Source organism: Spodoptera frugiperda, chromosome 2, assembly GCF_023101765.2.
Source record: "Spodoptera frugiperda isolate SF20-4 chromosome 2, AGI-APGP_CSIRO_Sfru_2.0, whole genome shotgun sequence".
NCBI lineage: Eukaryota > Metazoa > Arthropoda > Insecta > Lepidoptera > Noctuidae > Spodoptera > Spodoptera frugiperda.
Window position 1 is genome coordinate 8,366,359 of NC_064213.1, and position 23,229 is coordinate 8,389,587.

At 35.2% G+C, this 23,229-nt stretch overlaps 4 protein-coding genes across 5 annotated transcripts; 1 reads left to right on the plus strand and 3 right to left on the minus strand.

Moving 5' to 3' along the window:
• Positions 1-325: 325 nt before the first annotated feature.
• Positions 326-12,391, minus strand: LOC118268752 (exportin-6). The gene is made up of 21 exons (XM_050699531.1): positions 12,195-12,391; positions 11,906-12,115; positions 10,536-10,733; positions 10,201-10,372; positions 9,987-10,116; positions 9,704-9,842; positions 9,338-9,504; positions 8,863-8,986; positions 8,710-8,792; positions 8,528-8,636; positions 8,355-8,447; positions 7,917-8,058; positions 7,126-7,270; positions 6,576-6,702; positions 6,257-6,397; positions 5,787-5,987; positions 5,352-5,546; positions 4,862-4,893; positions 3,892-4,084; positions 2,804-3,034; positions 326-2,690 (listed from the first exon to the last, which is right to left on the minus strand). Exons 1-21 carry the CDS (start codon positions 12,195-12,197, stop codon positions 2,592-2,594), a joined length of 2,934 nt encoding a protein of 977 aa, XP_050555488.1. The 5' UTR covers positions 12,198-12,391; the 3' UTR covers positions 326-2,591.
• A 460-nt stretch (positions 12,392-12,851) lies between these two features.
• LOC118268799 (histone RNA hairpin-binding protein) lies at positions 12,852-15,211 on the plus strand. Its single transcript, XM_035583466.2, has 5 exons — positions 12,852-13,019; positions 13,244-13,320; positions 13,482-13,584; positions 13,767-13,886; positions 13,964-15,211. Exons 2-5 carry the CDS (start codon positions 13,257-13,259, stop codon positions 14,130-14,132), a joined length of 456 nt encoding a protein of 151 aa, XP_035439359.1. The 5' UTR covers positions 12,852-13,019; positions 13,244-13,256; the 3' UTR covers positions 14,133-15,211.
• On the minus strand, positions 15,202-19,490 carry LOC118268773 (high mobility group protein 20A). 2 transcript variants are annotated; one of them, XM_035583430.2, is made up of 6 exons: positions 19,037-19,490; positions 18,793-18,952; positions 16,256-16,389; positions 16,017-16,144; positions 15,700-15,825; positions 15,202-15,579 (listed from the first exon to the last, which is right to left on the minus strand). In XM_035583430.2, the coding sequence occupies exons 1-6, from the start codon at positions 19,296-19,298 to the stop codon at positions 15,280-15,282; spliced, it is 1,110 nt and encodes a 369-aa protein (XP_035439323.2). In that variant the 5' UTR covers positions 19,299-19,490; the 3' UTR covers positions 15,202-15,279. The 2 variants fall into 2 exon arrangements, with proteins under 2 accessions (XP_035439323.2, XP_035439322.2); XM_035583429.2 differs by having other exon boundaries at positions 16,017-16,147; positions 19,037-19,489.
• A 719-nt stretch (positions 19,491-20,209) lies between these two features.
• On the minus strand, positions 20,210-23,022 carry LOC118268764 (U6 small nuclear RNA (adenine-(43)-N(6))-methyltransferase). Its single transcript, XM_035583417.2, has 7 exons — positions 22,720-23,022; positions 22,183-22,396; positions 21,766-21,906; positions 21,364-21,499; positions 21,101-21,217; positions 20,862-21,022; positions 20,210-20,783 (listed from the first exon to the last, which is right to left on the minus strand). Exons 1-7 carry the CDS (start codon positions 22,822-22,824, stop codon positions 20,212-20,214), a joined length of 1,446 nt encoding a protein of 481 aa, XP_035439310.2. The 5' UTR covers positions 22,825-23,022; the 3' UTR covers positions 20,210-20,211.
• Positions 23,023-23,229: the final 207 nt, after the last annotated feature.

Consider the following 23,229-nt stretch of genomic DNA (forward strand, 5'->3'; position numbering starts at 1 on the left):
GGAAAAAAAACTACAACACTGCCCAACCCTACTTTATTAATGTCAGTTATTTTTACTTAAGAAAGGTTGTAGCCCTAATTCAAAATCTAAGAAATATCAACTGAATCTTAAAATTGCTCATAAAAAACACTTAAACATGAACTTAAAGCAAATGAATAAATGATATATGAACCTTATATACTGTACCCTATTTTATGTAGAGAGTAGAGTAGTGCCCAGGGAACCCAATAGTCCAGCAGTAGAGTATCTATTGCAGACTATTGATGAAGGGTATGAATATAATTTTAGGTTTGTGTAATTTAACAGGTGAGAAATAATACCACAATTTATTGAAACAACTAGATTTTCTTTATTTCTCTTTTAAAAAGCATACATAAAAAATGTTCTGTGTTAGGCCTGGACTCCACCAAGGGGTGATGAAGATCAAAAAAGGATTTTAGCTGTGTTATAAAAAGAAATACCAGCAGGTTTTTTAATTACGCGATTCGCTAAAGTTAAAGACGAAATGTATAAATATCAGAGTTCTATTAATTATTCGAACTTCTCACCTCTTTGGTGGGGTCCGACCTTTACTTGTCCGTCACAACATTTTGTGAACATAGTAACATGAACTATTGCACCCTTAAGCAACTTAAATGCATGTCATAAATATGCGTAAAAGTTCAGCATTCACTTTTAAATAAAATAGAACTAATTTATTTACAACAGTAATTCTATACTGCATAGAAAGAAGCATTGATCACCTTACCCAGCCATGAATTGCAACATAACAGTGAGACAATACTAGTTTAAGATAAAATACACTTTGTATGTTGTCCAATTAGAAACACAAACGCCGGTTTAACATAATTATCAATGACTAGTAAACACTACTCCTATAATTGTGCTGAAATCTTAACTAATTTTATAAATGCATATAAATGATTTGTCTAGAACCAATTTACAATAATGGTTCCCCCAAGTTAACTGGATCATTACGATTCAAATAAAACTTATAACACCCTTCTATTTTTGCGAGGGATTATAAAATGATGACATTCACATAGAATTAAACTCGAATGAATAATGTACAGTCTTCTATGACAAATTCAGTTAAGAACTTGGTTTTGTCTTAGTTAATTTAAATAATAAACTACAGCTAGTGATAAGAACGGAATATAGAATAGAAACTATAGGTAATATAAGGATAAGTCATCTTCTATAACATACAGTTCTCGCCGAAATGTATGGCCAATTCGAAAATAAAATTAGGTTTCTGTAAGACAAAAATATAAGTGTTAGTTCTATAGTTTCTGTATCTTGTTATCATGAGTTTTACGTTAGAAGAAGATGAAGTTATAAAGTACGGCAATAACTGTATGTGGTAAGATGTGCTATTGATAACAAAAAATATCTACACTAGAATAGAGTTTGAAGTCACTAGGAGCGCAATTATTAGTCGAACGTAATTACTCAATATACTCTTTTCGACTATTATATCAAAGACAGTATGAATGATCCAATAAAATGCCATTGTATTTCAGAATTATACATTTATATTACGTATACATAGGTATGTCTATAATTCTGAAATACAATGTATAATTCTGAGAGTACGTAATAATTTGATTGACTAATTCCTGATTCGTAAACCAGTTAAATCAGTCCAATATAACCATTGTCACCAATGGTCCATTGTCTCCAATAATTTTACTACCCTTATCTTCTATGTATGTACTGAAGAAATGGAAGCAAACTGCTGCCAAAAAGCTAGTCGGGGTCTAAGGTCGTACCCTAACTTACTTTTTAGCAACATATGGATGAAGGAGCCTTGGATATTTCATGCAAAAGTTCCAGCTTCCTCTATTTTTACGAAGGGAAATGTAACCGACACTTTGGTTAGAAAAAATTACTGTAAACATCATACAAGCATTTTTCCCGAATTACTATTTATGAACTAACACAATTGTCTACACTGGATAAATGGATTACAAATATAACTACCTAGGTATTATCATCAGTACAAAATTTGTTATTATTATAATAATAAAGCGATCCTTCTCATAAGCCCATTCTTACATATGGATTTTATGAAAAGTAAGTAAAAGTACTAAGATCTCTACACTATCAGTTTGTGATTAATGCATTCACTTGAGCATATGAAAAGGACCTGATTGACCTTCTAAGAATGAAAATCCTGTTCTAAAATTACCAGACATCACGTAAAATTACGTTTCACAAGATCATAATTCCCTCTTAAAATATTTTAAGTAACCTTATGTTTCATAAACATTAAACATACAATGTAATTGTAAATTTTATATTTTCGTAATCTAAACTAACTTTTTATATTCTTTTCCGTGTTAAATTCACAAAAACGTAAAATAGTTTTCACAATATGTCGATTCACTACCGCGTATAAGTTCCAAAGGCGTTGTAATCACTCAAATATTGTAATGTCTTATTTTAGTTTTCTCATTAAAATCCTTTATAAACACAATTTACGGCACAAACATACTAAACATTCTTCGTTTACGTATGTGGAAGTACAGAAGTTATCACAAGTGGTCCTAACACCTATATCACAGGGAGGCGTGAAATAACAGGCAATGCTAGGAAGACATACTGGTCGGCGCGAGCGAACTGTACGCGCGGTAACAGTTCACGTCGTTCATCAGACGCTGGATGTTTTGCGTGAACGTTGGCAAGTCCTGTAACGAAAATAATAGACTGTTAAATATTTGTACATACCATTTTAGTAGCGTACTACAGGAGAAACTTAGCCAAAGACGATTAATTGATGATGAAGTATAAGATCGTGTACCGTGTCGGGCGGGAAGTGCGCGAGATGCCGCTGGTGGTCGGGCGCGAGGCCGGGCAGCGAGGCGAGGAAGTGCGGCAGGAAGGCGGCGCGGAAGGCGGGGAAGTCGACGAGCGCCATGCTGTGCAGCGCGGCCGTGACCTCGTCCCGCGCCAGCGCGCGCCACCCGCCCTCCGCCAGCCCCAGCAGCAGCACCGACAGGAACTCGCCCAGGAACTCCGTGCGGAACATCACCTGCACACAATTTTTTTTTTTTTTTTTAAAACGTTGCTCCACCTTAGGATTTTCTCCTGTATCGTGGGTGCGTTTACAAACATACAAGTTCACATACACATCACGCCCAGACCCGAAACAACAATTTATGGATCACACAAAGAGTTGCTCCGTGCGGGAATCGAACCCGCTACCCGTTGCGCGGCAGCCAGTTGCCCAGCCACCGCACTAACCGTGCAGTCGGTCATTACTTCTAGGTCACCGAAATCATCCATAAAGGATTAAGTATTAATGGAACAGTCCTTAAAAGTAAATTAGCTTTCTTTCAGTAATCTCTGCTTCATCTAAGACCTGGTAATGAACTAGATAGTTAGGTAATATTATTTTATAGTGTCATTTATACTAATTAAAGTTGAACCGTCCTAATAAAGTTATCGATCTACTGATCCTATAATAATTACTGGATCTACTGATAGATAACTTCACTTAGGTGCTCGAATTTATTTAAGAACAAGTCGAGAAACCGTCAAATACATTCTCAAAGGTAAATAATTATGTAAATAAAAGTAAAGTCGCGCGATATTCCTCATGAATATGAGTAACTACTAGTCGAGTTTCTCATGAAACAGTTAGGTGAGTAAGCTGTTAACAAATAATTAAGGAAGAGCAGCACCTTATGTCTGGGCTTTTTTCGTAATTTCGAAAAAAATCTCGGTAGTAGCACGGAGTCTGGAATTGTCTCCAGGATATGGTAATAGGCTCACCCCCTATTACGTGGGACTTATAACACAAATGGTGAAAAGTGAGTGTACATTGTATAGCGGCATTACGTGCCGTAATGTGCACTTCTCCCTGAAGTAGTGAGTAGTGAGCAGCACCTTATGGTAGAGCTTGCACTTGGAGTTGAGCGCGTCGAGCGTGTCGATGTTGAGCCTGAGCAGCTCGATGTCGGGCTGCAGCAGCGCGCGGCCCAGCGCGGCCAGCGCGGCGCGCAGCTCGTCCGTCCGCGCCGCGCTCTCCGCCTCCGTGCACTTCGCCGGGAAGAAGTAGCGCCAGCGGTGGATCAGGACGCTGGGGGAATAAAGTCAAAGTCAAAATCATTTATTGCAAATAGACCAGGAAGGCACTTTTGAATGTCAAAGCAAATATAATAATATTAATAACGTCTGTCTGTCGGTCAGTCCTCTAGTGAAGCTATTTGCTCGTTCCAAAGTGTAGATTCCTATGGAAAAGAACGAGCAAGAAACTCCATAGGTTACTCTTTTTCAATCAGATTTACAATACAATTCTTGGTTACATTGTTTCGATTACTTCAACTATGTAAGAACAATGTAAAATTAATATACAGTCCAAGCGACAGAAAAAGAAAATAACCTAGAGGACAATAAAACATACAACATTATTTGGTAAACAATTTTTCTATACAATCATATTTTTTTTACATAGATAAGATAGACTATCGTCTGTGTGGCGAAGGCAGTCTCTGATAAATCTTTTAAGCTGTGATCTGCAATAAGCCTGGCGTCAGATAATGACAAACCCCTCTTAAGTAAAAGACACCCATAGTGATCTGATAGACTTGTCACGAGCTGTTTATGAAGTGCCTCTCATATGCCCGAATACTCAAACGCTACTCAATTTTAAGACGCTCTCAAATGTTGTACTGTCACTATCAATTCTTTATAAAATGACAGAATTAGCACGATATTTAAGTACAACTTAAAATTGAGTAGCGTTTGAGTGTTCGGGCGATAGAGCCACTGATCTAAGTCATCAATATTTACTGGATTATTTTATAAGTTTACAGAATTATAACCCTTATCTCAATAACATTAGAGCATAGTTTACCTAGCCAGCAGTCGGTAGGCAGCGCGAGCAAATCAACGGATGACGTCGACAAATATCCTGCATCGCACATATGAAGTTTACATGCAGTAATGTAAGACGGATAGAAAATCCCAACGAACAACAGTTGGGCAGTAAGCACACGCCAGGCTGATCACCTCGCCTGGTCGGAGGATCCTCCTTTTCTTAGGGAACTTTAATCTCTGTTCCCTAAACTACTATATCAGGATCCAGGGGAGCCAGTGGATGCAGGTGGCGGCTTGTCGTTCTACGTGGAGGACTAAGGGGGAGGCCTTTGTTCAGCAGTGAACGTCTCTCGGCTGATGATGATGATATCAGGAACAAGAGCTCATGAACTTGATGTTAAATAATCGGCGCGCTAACCTGAGGCGTTACAGATACATAATAGGCCTTTAGTATGATAAACATTTTGTCTAAAATGATTTTAGTAAAAGATGATCTCTTCTCAAAGGACATTTCATATCTTATATTGAATGAGCACGTACCTCTGAGCGACCTCGAGGAACACGTCGATGGCAGTGTACGCGAAGTTGCCGAGCTGCGGCAGTAGTGCAGTGAACAGCGCGAGGAAGAAGTCCGTGATCTCCGCCTCCGCCGCCGCGAACGTCGGCTCGCACAGCATGCGCAGCGCCGTCTCCGCCGAGCTCTGGATGCCTTCCGCTATCATCTGTTAGTCAATTAAGACATCTTTGTATAATACTATAATAATTTATCACGTACATAGCCAGAATTGCCTGTCCAATGTCCTTCGTCGAGCACGTCGATTGTAATTATGAGCCCCGGTATGCCTTGAAAGTCGTCGGGTAACTCCGAAAAGGTATGTGAATGAATATTTAAACGATAAGGCCAATAAAATCAGAGTAGTAGGTCTCGACACCAACAGGCAATCACAGGTCATAATAAGTACCTTCTTAGCTTGTGTAGGCGCATCAGAGAACGCATGGAGTAATGCTGTGAGAGGGGGCAGGGCTTGCGCCGGGCCCTGTGTGGTCAGCGCTGCGCCCCACGCACCAATCAGCGCTCGAGCCGCGCCCCCGGCCACGCCCCCTGCGGCCCCGCCTCCACGCAGGGACAACGACACTAGGGCTTCACGTACCACTACCGCTGTCTGTCAACACCATAACATCCAAGTATCAATATTAAATGAGGTGATATTTAATTCAAGACCGTGCAGGTTCAGGCTATAAAACTAAATTTCTTTTTGCATAATAACTATTATGGGAACCATTTTGCCAAGCACACAGATCATGATTACGATTATGACCCCCAGTGTAGCATGAAACAAATGGAGTATCCTATATAAGTTTCATGGTCTATCAGCTCTTGCCAAGTCTTGAGTTTATTATAAATAGCGATTAAAGTTGAAATAAACCTTACCTTAGTATCCAAGTATTGTAGAGAGCGTTGAGCATTTTCGTACAAGTCACCTGAGAGAGCTATTGGGTCCGAGTTAAACTTCACGTTTTTCGCCAGGCTCAGTAGTAAATGTGCCGCAGCGTGAGTTAGAAGTGGAGGTTCCTACACAAAAATACTATAGTCAAAACCAATACAGAGCTTACTCTTATTTGGCAATAGTCAATATAAGTGTTCGGATGAATAATTATAGAACGATAATGGTGGTTAGATTATATTTACTAGACAGAGATCTAATCCTTATTTATTTGTATTGTATTCCAAAAAAAATTGTTGAACTGACCGGTATTTCATGTGGCAGTACGAAGGGTACGGCGGACGAGAACAAACTCTCCATGGTCTGCACCGGTACACCGCACTCGTTCGCGTAGCAACACCACGCGCCCATACAAGCGAACATTTCTGCGTGCCTGGGAATGTACAAATACATTTAATAATTTATTTATTGTCGCACCTCCAGATGAAGATTCCGGTAACTGAAAGAAACAGTTTTTGTTTTCAGAAATAAAGAAAAACTGATATTTCTACATTAAGAAAAGTTATCAAAAATCTAACTATTAAGCGCTATATTTTTTTCAAAATGGTGGACGATATTATTACGTGAATTATATGTCCGTGTAGGTACTCGATACGAGGATTTTTAAAGGCCATTAACTCAAAACCGGCACTTTTTGAATTACCGGAGTCTTCATCTAGGGTTGCGGTATGCTAAATCAATAATTAATATTAATAATAATGCTTCAGTTACGGCGTTCATGACTACTAGCGTCTATCATGAGGCTGAAAAATCCAGGTAGAAAAAAGAATGTTTAGAATGATGGGCGTGTACGTACACCTGCACGTGCGCGTGCGCCAGATGCGGCGCGGGCGCGGCGCGGTGCGGGCGGGTGAGCGCGGCGCCCGCCAGCGCCGCCGCCGCGCGCTCCACCAGCCCCGCGCCCAGCGCCCAGCCCGCAGACCGACGGCTGCTCTCTGATTCTGGGGGGATAAACATTACTTCCTCATACATCAGGAAAGGCAGGAGTCGGCTGCTCAGCAAGCGAACAACCGCTCCACGTCCCCATACATTGTAATTAGCTATAAGTAGGATAGGGCAATATAGAAAAACATTATAATTATAAATTTATAACTGTACACACTAACAAGCACACAGCACACACTACACGACACTTATACAGATCTCTCAAGAGACAAACATAGACTGTAAGTAGCTGACACACCCACAGGCCGAACACACCACGGGCCTGTGGACATATATGTAACATATGAACTAGGGAAATAAACATCATTCTATTCTATTCTATTCTATACTCATATATCATACTGCCCACTGCTGGGTAAAAGCATTTACCCAGCAGTGTGCACGTAAAGTTTGAGCGTTAATTAAGACGCTTGCACATGAACAAAGTCAAAATTATATAAGTCCAAATGTTTTGGCTTCTGCCACTAATGCCTAAAAAAGCCTTCGTCACATTTACTTATTTAAACTGTTGGAGGATGCTCGACTTATTTCGAGCCTTACCGGGACTACACTACTCATCACTCACTCATTCATCACTCATTTTTGACATAAATGAACACTTGAACAGTCGTGCCGTCATGCCGTCAGATAATATTCACGTACCTGCAAGCAGTGAAGGTGCGAGACGCCCGAGTACACGAGTGAGGGTGGCGAGGTCTAACAAGGCGGCCAGTAGTCGCTCGCCCTCGCCGCCGCGGGAGGCCGCGCGAGCGTGTACGCCCGCCAAGCACTGCCAACGCTCCAACTATAATAAACAAGAATTAATAACTTGTCATTGGTCTTTCTTGTCATAACTAGACTAAATTTTTCCCAATGACTTTTATCTATACAGTTTTTCAAAGTCAAAGTCAAAATTATTTATTTCAATTAGACCAGGAAGGCACTTTTGAATGTCAAAGCAATTCGTTTAATTTTAATCAAGTTCACTTTGATAGTCCATGTACACGACGTCGTATCACAAGTGCATTTAAACGTCGTTTCGACGAACGACAAACGAGCTTAAAATAATTCGAGAGGCGAAAATAGAAAATGTTAACTTACCACAATGGTGAAAACGTTAAGTGGTGCGAGTTCAGCGACTCGCGCTATGCACTCTATGCAATGCTTCAGGAATGTGTGCCACTCAGTGTGACCCTGTAACATAACATAAAGTTAAAATCCATTTGTAAACATTTAGTAAGGTAGACAGAAGGTGAAGTAGAACCAGCATTTACATCATCGTCTCGAACATCGTTATCTAAGTGTTGTAACTGCGCCTTGTTATGTTGGAATTGTATTTTGTTCAGCACTCCATTGACAAGCGCTTGCAAAGCTTCCCAGTACCTGAAATAATAAAATGTTGATTTATTTGCGTTCAAATACACAATATACAGTAGTAAGATAGACTAATACATACTTTGGCGTATCTTCTGGCTTCAGAATATCGATGAATTGTATCCATATATCTAAACAGTTTATAAATATAGCACATGTTGGCACCTGGAAATAATTTCTGTGTTAGATTTACTTGTACTTTATTTAAGATAATGTTAGAAGAATTAAAACATACCTGGAATGTGTATTGGAATAGATATGACAAAAATTCAATAGCATCAAACTCTGGTTCAGCCTCCAATCTCTTGAAATGCAATGATACAAACAGTTTAAGGAATTCTGCTAACTTGTTAAGGTAACTGAAATGGATACAATGTACAATGATCATCAATCGTTATTTACAATACAACAACAGTAAAATGGGTACTTCAATATTAACACAACAAGGTCATCTTTCACATACAACAAAAGTATTTCACCATGTCTTGTCAATGAATATATTCATTAAAATGTCTTATTCATTTCTGATAAGTAACAAAGGTAGCAATGTATTGGATTCATTGGCAATACATACAGGCAAGCAGACAATACTTAGTACCTGCATTAATATACAAACTATTACAAAGCAATTTTATAAGGGACTGGCAAACATTAAAATGTGTGTGTATTTGGTTGAATTGGAACAATTTGAGTTGATGTAGGATACTAACTCGTGATGCGCATGCATGATGGCGTTCTGCGTGTGCGTGAGATGCCGCAGCAGTCGCAGCGCGCAGTGCTGCAGGCGCAGCGCCGTGGCGGCCGACGACGGCGGCGCGTACCGCCGGTACAGCAGCTCGCACACCCCGCCCAGCCCGCACAGCGCCGCCTCCACGCTCTACGCACACAATATCTATGTATCTATCTGTTGTATAAACTTCTTTGTAGAACATATTTCTCGTACTGCTATATGATATCAATTCATTAATTATCCAGTTCCTACTTTTACCCAACAATACTCAATTTTTTATTCCCTATCTAAGTAATAACCAAGTTAATTAATAAAATGTCCCAATAAAACAGTCCACACAAGTTACCTGTGATTGTGTTGCTATACTGCCCCAGTAGAACACAGTGGTCACCAGTGATGGTGGCACATGTGAGGACAATGGTAACCATGAGAACAAATGTTGGAGAGTAGTGAGACACTTCACCACTATTTCCATATTGAGCACCCTGGAACAAGTGACAGTGAATATTTAGTAAGATCTGTGCAAATTTTATTTTCAATGGTTCATCATAGAGTGGGTCATACACACTATTATTTATATTGTAGCTGGATACATTTTACACATTACATATACAATATTAAAGACTTACTTATCATTGGCAGTAACATCATGTGTATTTGTCAATAGATCTGGCAGTGTGGATGTTTGTGGAACACCACTTGTTGGTGATGGTGGAGGGTTAGACTGCCCTTCCTTCTGGGCATTCCGTTCTAAGATATCTAAAAAGAAAAATGTATGAACATGACTCACTTGTTTTAGTTTCTTAATAAGCCTTATAAGTTATGATGCTGTAAGTAACTTACCACTGAGAGCATTTAATAATTGTGGCATCCCTTTAAGCATAAGGCGCTCAAGTTGATTTCTACGTTCTGAAGGCAGTAAGACTCCTGTGTCACGGGCTGCACCAAGTTCCTCACTTGCTGCTTGGGCCAAGACCAGTCCCAAAAGGCAACGAGAGCCATCACTCCTGATTAACTGTTAAATCAGATAAACATTGTTACTTATTCTTATACAGCCAATAGTCAGAGCCACATGTTATATGTTGGAACACAGTTCTATGCTAGATAGAATGCAACAGACAAGAGGTTAAAATATATTAACAATACAATAATGAAATTGTTTACCAGTTATTTATTACCTCAACAATATTACTGAAGAAATCATCATATAAATGTGGCCAGTCATAGCGGGCTATAGCTACCATCAGTGCAGCTACTTTGTTTCTAATGAAATATATCATTACTTCATGTTTAGCCAACAATTCATTCCATAGAGTCAGACGAATCTCTGTTTTCTCATTGTCTGATAGACGGATCCACTGCCGGTTGATGATATTCTACAGGATAATAGTTTTACATAATTATTATGGCCAACATAAACATTTATTTCATAACTTATATACATATTGTGAAATGCATAACTCTCGTCTACATTTTGATATTCATATTGACAATATAGTAAAAAAGGCCTTCCAGATGTATGGACTCGTGATGAGATTTTCAAGTAGCTTTGTGCGACCCTCTACATTCTTAATATTATATAAAACACTTATTCGATCGCAATTAGAATACGCCGTCCAAATTTGGGATCCTCTATATGATAAGTACAAAGATAGGTTAGAAATTGTGCAGAAGAAGTATTTACGAACTGTGAATTATAAATGTTATCGTCCTAAAGTCTCCTATGAACATTTACTGAAACGATATCATGTTCTTAGTTTGGAATCTAGACGATTACTTCTGGGTGTGATGATGCTGCATGGTATTTGTAATAATAGATTTGACTGTATTCCTTTATCAAATAGTCTACATTATATAGTGCCTAGATCTGTCATGCATCGTGGGGTGCGTGTACCTCGACTATTCCACGCAAATTCATGCAAGAGTAACGCTGGAGTGCGCGTGCCTCTCCGTCGCCTAGTTGAAGCGTATAACTCCCACTTTATGGAGCTTGACATATTTACCCATTCTAAAAATCGTTTCAGGGCAAGAGTAATTGAATTACTAAATTCTTAAGAATATAATTTTTTTTTTTTTGTAATAGTTTTCTAAGATGCACTCTCTATGTCTGTTTTCTTTTAACTTTTTTTTGTGTATTCGTGGGCAATGGTGTGGGTTACATGTGTAGTAACATAAACATAGAATTAGTTATGCATAAATGTTTTGTGTGTGCTAATTTAAGAATCTTAGTTAAGCTTGACATGTAACTGTTTTTTGTCCCAATAAAATAAAATAAAATAAAATAACATTAATCATCCATTAACAATTCTAACTATAGATAGGTTTTAAGCACACAAACCAGCTAGAGGCTATTACAGTAGCCACATTATTTATAAATCTAAGTGTTGTAATACTGTGTGGTAGTGTTTGAATTTAGATTATAACCTTTGTAACTAATCTATCAAATGCAAATTGACATATCCAAATAGCACTATTAATAATAATTCATGAAGATAGTACTAAGCAAATGAACAGTTTTAATAAATTTTAGATTATTAACTTGCTTTACCTCTAAAGTAGTCAAAGTGAACATCAAAACATAATGGTTATGTGATTTTTGTAGGAACATCAAGCAGTGTTTCCAGGAGTCACTTCGGTTAGAAAAGTTTTCAAGCATGCTCTCAATCTCCCTCTTCCTGAAATTACTTGTGGCTGGTGCAAAGAACTCAGACATAAGTATTTCTAGCGAGGCTAAAGCCTCGTCTATCTCGTTACCAGCCTGTAAATAATTTTACAAACATAATAAGTAAACCAGTAAGTTTTAAGCTAGATTATTTATTCCTACTTCATGCACTCACCATCACACTGTTTATATTTTACATAATATATTAAAAATATACTTGTTAAACAACAAAAGTATACTTCATTATCGCTTAAAAACTGCTAATAACTATTTAATATATATCAATGTTAAAAATTTATAACAATTTATCATAATCCAAGAGTAATCTAGGACATAAAATATTATACATATGACATTTTGACATTTATCGGTAACCAATATGTCAACCAGCATTGACTTTTACTATCTATGATATGTCAATGTCAACCAACAATTCCATCATTCATTCATTTCTTCATTGACATTTTTATAACTTTTTCATTTATCCGAGACGTGAATTTTAGTAGAACGCCGTGATTCAGTGGGGTCTCCGAGGTAGATAAATTCAATTACAGATGGATTCGAGGTCCATCTAATTCCAAGCAGCATTCCACTGTGTAAAACGATATTCCTCTAGGATCTCCAACATGTGTTGTGATCCTGTCACACATCGGATCCGTACAACAAATAAAATGGCCCTATTTAATGAGATTAACGATTAAAGAACGATAGAATAACAATGTGTATGCCTCAGGTACAATCGCTATTTATAAAATTAATTGGTGTCAAAAAAACTCGACTGCTACTGCACCAACCGTTGCCACCGCGTTGGTACATCACTATTAGTATTTATGTTTTCGCGCGTTTTTGATAATAAATGTCAATCACGCGGCTTCGTTTTGATACATTTTGTTAGTTTTCTGTATCGTTTAAAATAAAATATTCGATGGTATAGTGTTGTTTTTATTATGTGTGTGCATCAATTTTCAATTTCTTTTTGTTTTATTTGAAGTACGAAATTGTAAGTAACTATTTAAATACTTTAGCACCCACTGAGTGTCAATTGCAGTGCTTGCTAACGTTAGCCTAGCATTGTACTTATAAAAAAAATATTCTTGCATTTCATTGTCGCATGTTTATTGTATTATTATCTTCAGAGATCTCGGTTTAATTGTTTTTCAATGTGAATGCCTAGGTATTGAAGGATGTCTTCATCAGTAGGTACATTATTCTTTTGTATTTCAGAGTCCTTCATAATATGAATTCAGTAACCTCTAAAAGAAGTTGGGCGGCGGAAGTGCAAATGGAGGAAACAAAAGAGAGTAAGCACACATTGTTTATATTTCTATTCAAGTATGGGTATAATTAGTTATATCCATAGGTAATATGTGATAACATAACTACTAATACCCATTAGACTTTTAAGCATTTTACTCAGAAATCAAACTCATGTATTAAGTACTATGTTGGCTTTTAATTTCAGATTCTAAATCCAGTAGGGATAAATCAGGTGGAAGTAGAGAAAATTCAAACAGCAGAAAAAAGGCAAGACCAAATAGCAAGAGTGAAAGTGAAAAAAAAGAAAGGTTAATTTCCTAATTTTCATAGTTAATTTAATTTTAAGCAATAAGTTCTTATTGCAATAAACAGAACATAAGATAATCTCTTAATATCGTTCAGCTTGTGTATAGTCTCTTAGAAAATATATAACAAATATTTATACTTGTATAAGGTATCTTTTATTTAACACTCAGTTTTACTTTTACAGTACACCAAGAAAACCTTTGGAATTGGAAACGGACCCTCTAGTATTACGAAGACGACAAAAACAAATAGATTATGGGAAAAATACAGTTGGCTATTACAACTATACTACCCATGTTAAATAGTAAGTTTCATTTGACATTCTTGTCATAAATTTCAAAGTTTTATGTTTATCTTTAACCATTCTTAATTAATTTACAGTGAAGAAAGAACAAAAGACCATCCGAAGACACCTGACAAATTTGCCAAATACAGCAGAAGATCTTGGGATACTCTTATCAGGTTATGGAGGAAAAAATTACATGAATATGATGTTGATGGAGAAGATGATTGTTTGGACAATGAAGATGATAGTGACAAACAAGATTGATAGACTGTTTAATTTTAAGTAATAATTACCAATTAATGCAAGGGTCAATTTATATTAGGTGAATTTGTATGTAACATTTCAAATTATTGCTTCAATGTATTCAAATTCCATACTAAAATTTATTGACTCTTATTAAGTTAAGGGAGTTGAACCTACACATTAGTGGTGTAGTAACTGTAACAATATAAGTCTTAATGACTTTGTTAATATGTAATTGTAGGATATTGAGTATTAGTAACTCACTCTGGTTTTGCATGGGTGCCTGCTTACATTGGTATAGATAGCCTTGTAAATTCGTCTATATTTATGCAAGTCTAATGCAGATATTTATGAACATAACTAAAGTTATTATCCTATTTAGTGCAATTATTTAGTAAGTATACACATACAAACATTTTTTATACATAAAAGTGATTAATTTTGGTAACTTTTACAAAATGTAGGCAAGTGTGTTTTGTTAATACACATTACTTCCGAGATCGGATGTTTTCTGGTTGTGTTTGCATAATTTATGGTTATTATCATGGATGAATATAACAATGAGATGACAAGCTCTGTATGAGCTTGTCATCTCAGTGTTTTTATGTAAGTGTATAGTAATGCATAAGTTTTGACATAATACAACAACTTTAAATTGGTATAACTACATTTATACTTTTTTTAAATGATTAATATGATTGTTTATATTATATGTGACATTGTTCAATTAGTAAGAGATTTACACACCAATATTATAGTTTAACATTTTGTATATCCTATCCTGAAAACTGTCTTTCTATCTTTACTTTGAAGTATGATAGGTCTTTACACTAAATAGATTACCAAAAATAATAGACAATAATATGTAGTAGTAAAGCACTTTTTACCTCTAGTCTGCGAGTGTAAGAGACACGATAGAAAACAATTGTCTCGCGCCGATTTGCACTCCAGCTTACTATGAGTTAATTACTTATATTCTTGCACATACACGTCCACATGAGCAGTTGGAGTGATGTTCAATATTCATACTAAGAAGTTTATATTATTAATAATGATAAAAACTATAATTTGATTAAATAAAAAACATTAATATGACTCCACACTTTGTTTATTTTTATTTTACCTTATTTCACAAACACCTCTCACAAGAGAGTAGTGTACAATGTTATTAATTGATAGGTAATTCTATATTATTGAGAATATCACGAACTTGTTTCACTACAGCACTATTTTTGCCTTCAGTTGCTAGACTTTGCAATTTCTCCAAATATTCCTCGATGTTTTGTTCTGTTGCGCCTGTTGGTCCTCCTGGTATTGCCACCAGTTGCAAAGCTTGGACTAGTGCAGCAACGAGTGTGCGACGATGCGCTAACAGAGCAGCTGTACGCTCTGCAGCAGCTGCAGTTTCAACTCGAAGTTTAGCAGTAGCTCCACTAACCTCTTCAGCATGTCTTTGTAAAATTGCATTCTGAAATGTTCAATTTGAAACATGTTTTATTTATATTATGTATTTCTTTATTTCTTTATTTTACTGGTATAAGAACAAAATGGGAAAGAATGAAGGATGTGCAAATAAATAGTCATTTACCTGTTGCTCATAATCTGAATTAGCTTTTCTCAACTGCCTCAATTCAGATTCCCTTAGCTTATTATGTTGGAGAAATTGATCTGTAAATATTGGTATATCTGTATCTCCAGCAGTTAATTCTTCACCCTGTAAGGAAAAAAATATCATTAGTCACCTTATTTTTAAAAGCCTATAAAAGTAATATAGCTTAGCCTTTCATATATAAGACAATAATAGAAAATACATTGTGTCTTGTGTGGTTCTGCATTCCAGCACACAATGGGTTAATCTTTTACTATTGAAGAATTAAACACAAAATCATGACTGAATGTACTCACCGAAGCTGGTGTAATACAAGGTCTGGGACGAGGTGGTGTTGGCTGCCGAGGCACATTTATAGCTGCTGGAGCAGTACCACTGTTTGTATTAGCTGTGGCATTTTGATCTGCGGGAGCTGGTGTAATTCCTGCTACAAAATAAACTTTTCATAAAATACTGCACATTTCAATTTAATTTATTATAATTCACATAGAAAATGAAATCTAGAAATATATAATACAATTAAATGACATAATACCTGCAGGAACAGCTATATCTGGTGGATTATGTTTTACTTTTTTTGAGAAGTTGGGATCCTTTTGTTCCAGCTGCTGCCTCCTGAACTCTTTATATGCATCTGTCTTTTTATATTCAGCCCATTCCCTGAGGTATCTATTGAAAAAGTTAACACTTTAAATATTGTATTGTAAATAGATCTTATAAAATGGGTTTTATTTAGTTTCCTCTGTACTATGGCAAAAGTGCTGTTATAATAATATTATGTGTTTTGTAAACCTTAATTATACACAATGCTCATCATATAACTAGATATATGCTCTCTCTCTCTCTCTCTCTGATACTCCCCAGAGTATTATTGAGCTACCTAGGTAAATAAAAAAGAGTATGAAAATAGCACATGAACACAAAACATCATATAGGGTAAACTACCCAATTATCAGCACTTTAAGAGTTAGTCCTAATTTAAGTCAATTTATTATTGTGAAAAAAAGGCTTTAACCCGTTAAGGTAAATTTTATAGTTATAATATTTAATAAGGAAGACAATAATAAAAGAAAAACATGATTGACCTCTATCCAAGATTATTTAGACAAGTAAGAATAAAAAATGGGTCTGTCACCATTTACTGGCACCATCTCCACCAATTACTAGCATAGAGCAACCCAATTATCAGCACCTCACTATCACTGTTAGGAATTGCATTAAAAAAAATTAGTTACATTATTAAAACCTGTTTTAATTTATTTTTTACATAGTTAGTAAGTAGGTAACAAAATAATTACTTATAAACTAATAATACTTTTATCTGTATAAGTCGAGCAAAAAAAAAGCGTCTCGGCCGTACCATCCTTTTCTCGAAGCCATTCAGGCCAATTTCGACCGCCTATAACTTCATTGTGGATAAAACAAGAAGCCTGAATTTTCAGATACTAAGCAGGCATTGTACAAATATGGTATATTTCAATTTTCATTAAATGTGGACCATTCCATTAGTTTAAGAATTATATCAAGTAAAAGTTTCGTAATTTTGTCACTGACTGATAGATCATCAAAAGTATAAAGCACTTTTAACAGACATAGAAGCTTAAAATTTTTGCATAAAATTAGTATTTAGTACCTAAATCAGGGGAAAAATCAAATATTTTGTAAATTCAGTCCAGTTTTTTAGATACATCAACTGCATCAATAACTTTGTAATCCTATAAAAATGTATGGGGTTACAAAGTTATTGATACAGTTACAATTTCATCACACCAATAACTTTGTTAACCCATATAAATGTATGAGATTACAAAGTTATTGATGCAGTTACATTTTATTGTTTAATGAAATAATTGAATCTTCAAAAAGAAGTGAGATACCATCAAAAACATTCTGTAAAAAAATCCAAGTCGCGCACCTCATCAGTTTATTATGTACCGTAAAAAAATGTGAGATCCATGTAAGTAATACCAAGTCGGTTATTTTATTTAGTCCCTACTTAAGAGACCTTCTGTCTAAAGTTATAATGTAAATTGTTATCATATCAATATTACATTAATTTTACGTTTTAAATAAAATACACAATACTACCTAAATATACCTACTTTTGTTGACATTTCTCGTATTAAATTGTTTAGTGTATTTCATGGCAACGAATTACGATGGTCTATTGCACGATTACCTACGTACGATGGCCAAGTAAATCTCTTTTTTTAACACCTTTCCGTTCAGATGGTTTTTCAGTAATCAAAATGTCCTGTAATCTGACTGGTGTTAGTAAATATTGTTGACTATTAAGACATACCAATTGCGCACTACTAAAATAATCTCTAAAGTTGTCGTAGCTTGCATACCATCTACAAAATCTCTGCTAATAATACTGGTAATAAAACAAAAAATAAGAAGAGAAAAAATAAATAGAAAGAAATAAGAAGAGATGATGATATTCTAGGGAAACCAATTTATCAGCATGCTTCTGATCCAATTATCAGCACCATGCTAACATTTGGATTTTGATGGTATAAACTAGTTTTACAAAGCAAAATCAATTCTTTGCATAAAATAAACATAATTTACATTAAAAAATATGAAATTAGTATTTATGTACTTTTTTCCATTTATCATCACCAGTGCTGATAATTTAGAATTTACAAAATATTCGATCCATTTATCAGCACTACGTATTTTACCAATTAATCACCAAAACCTCAAATTCTACTCTTCAGATTATCATCAAAAATTATCTCAAATATCAGAGAAATCATTAGTTTCAATATTAAATTTGTAAAAGATACGATATATCATAAAATGTAAACACGTGACCTTAACGGCGATCACAAGAAACTGGCAAAAACAGAAGAAACTGCAAGACACAAATGTTTGTTTACATAATTTCCATCAATTTGAGGTCTCAAAGTATGATTTTCCCAATAGCAGGATTCCAAAAACATACATTTATTTATTTATAAGTGTGGAAACCCAAATTAGTAAGTGAAAACCTTAGAATTGGTCGATTTATTCAGAGTGCTGATAATTTGGTGCAGTGCTAGCAATTGGGTAGTTGCCCCTACATACCTTTCTTTGTCTTGGTCTGCAGCATCCAAATATTGTTTTTTTTCTTCAGCTGGTAATTTGCTCCATTCACTAGCTAACTGGCGAGTTAACTCCGCAAACCCTAGATCTGGCTGTTCAGCTCGTAATTGATCTCTTCGTTCATTCAAGTATCTGACATATCCTGCAAACCAAAATAAATTCAAGATCATTATATTAATCTAATAATCACTGTGGAACTGCCTTTCACTCAAGTCAAATTATGTACCAGTTAGCGGTTGCCGAGGCGCTGTAACATCGCGAGGAGCTTTGGGTTTTCGTTTTTTAGGTTTTTTTGAATTGTTTTTCGGAGTTTCCTTTGCTGACGGTGGCATAGAGGTAGCCACTACATCTCCAGTATTTGCAACAGCCGGACCTGATGACGCTGCAGTATTGATAGCATTCGTATTTGAATCCTTGTTTGGTTCATCATCATTTTGTACAGAAGATGATTCTGCGGGAGTTTCAGTCGGTGGTGGCTCAGATTCCATGTTTTATGCCAAAATACACAATTATCGCTTTTCCTCAATTAAACCACAAAAGGTTTACACATAGATTTTAAAATCCGTCTTGTTTAATATTATATAGTTGTACTGTTTTCATTAAGTATAAATAAAACTATAACTCAAGCAAGCTTTTCTGCTTTTGACTCTAACAATTTTTGACAACTAACTAAACACGTCAAGTTTGATGACATTGACATTAATCTTTTTTGTAGTCTATGGAAAGTTCTATACTAGTCATAAAAAAATAAACTTATGAGCTTTGTGTTTAAAAATAATAAATAGAATGATTATTGTTAGACAAACCACGGTCCATGGCATCGCCACCAACGCCGCTCTCGACGATATCATCGACTCCACGGCCCTCGGGTAGACAGTCCTCCGAGGACCTCGGGCGACTCTCTATACACCGTGCGCTATGATTATGAGGGATTATGCACCTTATTTATAAAATGTCATAAAAACACCAAATAAATTACAGACTGAAAATATTTTGAATAGACGATTTATTTAAAAATATTTGCATTGGGATCGGTATCTCAAGACAAGTTACAGTATAAAGGCGGCCCATAAGGTATCGCCCATTAAAAAAAGCCCATAAGGTGCCCAGCCGCTACGCTATTTCTAATACTAGTGGACCCCGCAAACTTTGTTTCATCTTGGGGAAAAATTACGAATATTTGTAAATTTTTTTTCTATAATGTCCAAATATTCTTCTCCTAACAATAACAAATCCAACAAAGATAAGTTCAGCTGTTCTCGAGATTTAGAAACTTAACAACACATTTATTTATTTTTTATAAATAGTGTAGTAAGATGATGTACACTGTCTATATTTGCGCTGCGCCAACTATTTTCTAGTAGGAAACTAGGAGGAATATATTATGAAATAAAACACATTTTATTTCCAATTGTTTTTAATATATTGTGCTATTTGATGTAAGCCTTCCTTTCCAGCACAGCCATCAAGAAACTCTAACTCCAGGAGGATATTGTCTTTCTTCACTAATTTTAAAAAGGCATGTACTAGGGGCTCATCTTTATTTGTGGAATTGACTGAACTTGTATCTTGTTTGCTTTCATTTATTTCACTTTGATTGGTGATATTATCATCAATATTGAATGATGTGTCTGAAGCTTCAAGTTCTGATTCACCATCTATTTGATTGTTAATTGGATTTGGTAACACCATATCTTGCTGTGTATGTAATTTAGGCACTTTAGCATCACTTTCCGTTCTATTTTGGAGTCTTCTTTTTCGTCTTTGGTTGGACCAAGTGTTACTTTTGGCTACAATATCTAATGTGATATTGCTTCCTCTCTTATCAAGTATTTTATGTTGAATACATAAAATGTCAAGCATCCCTTTCATTTTATTTAGGGCTGTTTCAACACTACCTTCACAACTGGTTAATTCAGGCAATAAGAAAATTGTTGGTTTATGTTTCTTCCTTGCTTTTCCTCTTGGAGGTACTGAAACAAATCAAAATAACGGTTAATACAGCATTTTCTGATAGACAAGTCTATATGAGTGTAAATTATTTATCATACCTAATTCATATAAATCATACTGTTGATATGTCCAAGCTAGTCCCCATCTAGTCACCCGACCTTGACAGAACTCAGTATGAGTATGTGTAATTCCTTCAGACTTTAAGTCTTCTAATAATACACTTAAATTGTATTTGTGACCCACCATTGTAGTAAATATTCTGAAATGTAAATTAATAATGAAAAACTGTAAAAACAACATATTAGTAGTATATAAAGAAAAAGCACTAAAAACTCACAGTATTTTATCCCTGTATTGTTTACTCTCTCTAATGATCTGTCTACAAAATTCTAGCTCTCCTCCTTCTGTGATTAACTCTTGGGGAGATCCTGTAAACCCGTTCTTTGGAGGCAGTCTGTAATAATCAGCAATATTTTTTTACATGTTGATATGTCTGTATCTGTATTGCAGGAAAATAAAATGCAGTAGTATATTTAAGAAAAAAAAAACAGTTTTTATTAACTTTATCAAGCAGAAATTTAAAATTATAAGTTTTTTTACCTTGCTGGGCTTCGTGATTCACACAATTCTTGCAAATTACTGTAGAATGGTGGATTGCACATGCAGAAATCAAACTGTTCCTTATCATCATTTGTAAATAGATGAGAAATAATAGATTTAGTAGAGTTTTTTGTTACTGTAAAAAAAGAAAACATTTTGTGTTATAAATTATATTATAATTATATATTTGCAAGGGCTATAAACTTATAATGAACTAAGTATAGCATTTGTCTTCCATTCTTTCTAATCAGACATGGTTAAAATACACTTTTTTGCCTTTTAAATATTATCACTATATAAAGCTTCATTTGGTCTTTCTCTCCTCTTTCTTACATCAGCAGTAGATAACTGTCTCAAATATTATAGAGCAAAGCATAATTTATAAATTAAGACAATACACACATTTTATAAATTCTTGTAAACTATTTTTTTGAACATTTTCTTCAGCTTTGGTAAAACTTTCTGTGTCACTTTCCGTTCCAACAAAGTTCCATTTATTTTTGACAGCAGCTAACAGAGGGTAAATGGCACATGCTCCAGTTCCTGTAATAATAACAATAATTAACCTAACCACCTTGGAGCCTTAACCACCGGTGGCTTGGACCACGCTTCCGCTACTGGTTGGCTCCTATTTTTATATTTTTAAATATTATTTTATTTATTTTGTATGTATAGTATTTAAAAATGTAAATGTAGAGAATTTTAAATAAATATAAACAATAATTACATTTAATTGAAAATATCTCATGTATAAAACCATTTGATGATGATATATTCAGAAGTAAGTGTTGACAGCCAAACTGAGATAACCATACTTACCAATATCCAACCCTCTGATATTCTCCTTTCTTTGTATAGCTTCCATTAAATCTTCAATCCATAAAATATAATTTAGTCTTAAAGGTAATGTTGGAACTAATCTGTCAGCAGGAATATCCACTTCAAGATTAAAATCTGATTTGAGAAGGCATTTAGTAAGGACTCTCAATGCATGTGGATCTTTGAAGTCTATTCCTATTTTACCAGTTACATCCTGAAACAGAATGAACAGAATGGAATATCAATTTTATAATGTCTGAAAAAATCATTTGGAAAAACCTATGAAATACTCAGAGAGAGAGATTATTATATTATTATAAGTATAGGTATAAAATTTAACAATATTAAATCACAACAATGTTAGCTACTTCTCTTAAATTAGTTGGTAATTCTGGTAAAATTGGTAGGCAAACCATTGTTTACATCAGAGTCAAATGGTAAAGGATACAACAAACTATACAGGTGATAAATTTAAATGTAACCTATACCTTTAGATCTTATTTATTATGTATATATATATTTTTTTGTAAAACTTACCGATTTTGATATAGCTGCAAATTCTGGGTAAAGTATTGATAACTTCCCAAAATCAGGAGGAGTTTTGTAAATGTTACGAGGGTGCATATACTTATTCAATGCCATTTTATGATTTGTTTCCACAGATTTAACGTATTTTTATTTGTTTATAAAATTATTTCGATCTATGCATATCATAAAATACCCAATAAGATTATAACCTAAAATAAATCTGCTATAATAGCATAGAAAGAGAAGGATTCGGCAATAGCAAAAACTATAAACACAGCACACAAGCTAAAATGAGTGAAGTGACATTGACGGCTTTGACAGATGAATGCATAGAATAAAAAAAGATTATTAACCACCTGCTAGCCACCATAAACTTTTACTATAAAGGCAGAAATATATTATCGTAGCAAGGTGTGTCGTAGTGCCGTGGTCAATATTCGAAAATACTTGATTGAATAAGCAACATTTACACAAAAACTTATGTAAAGGCTCCCACACACAGTTGCGTTATTATCGGTC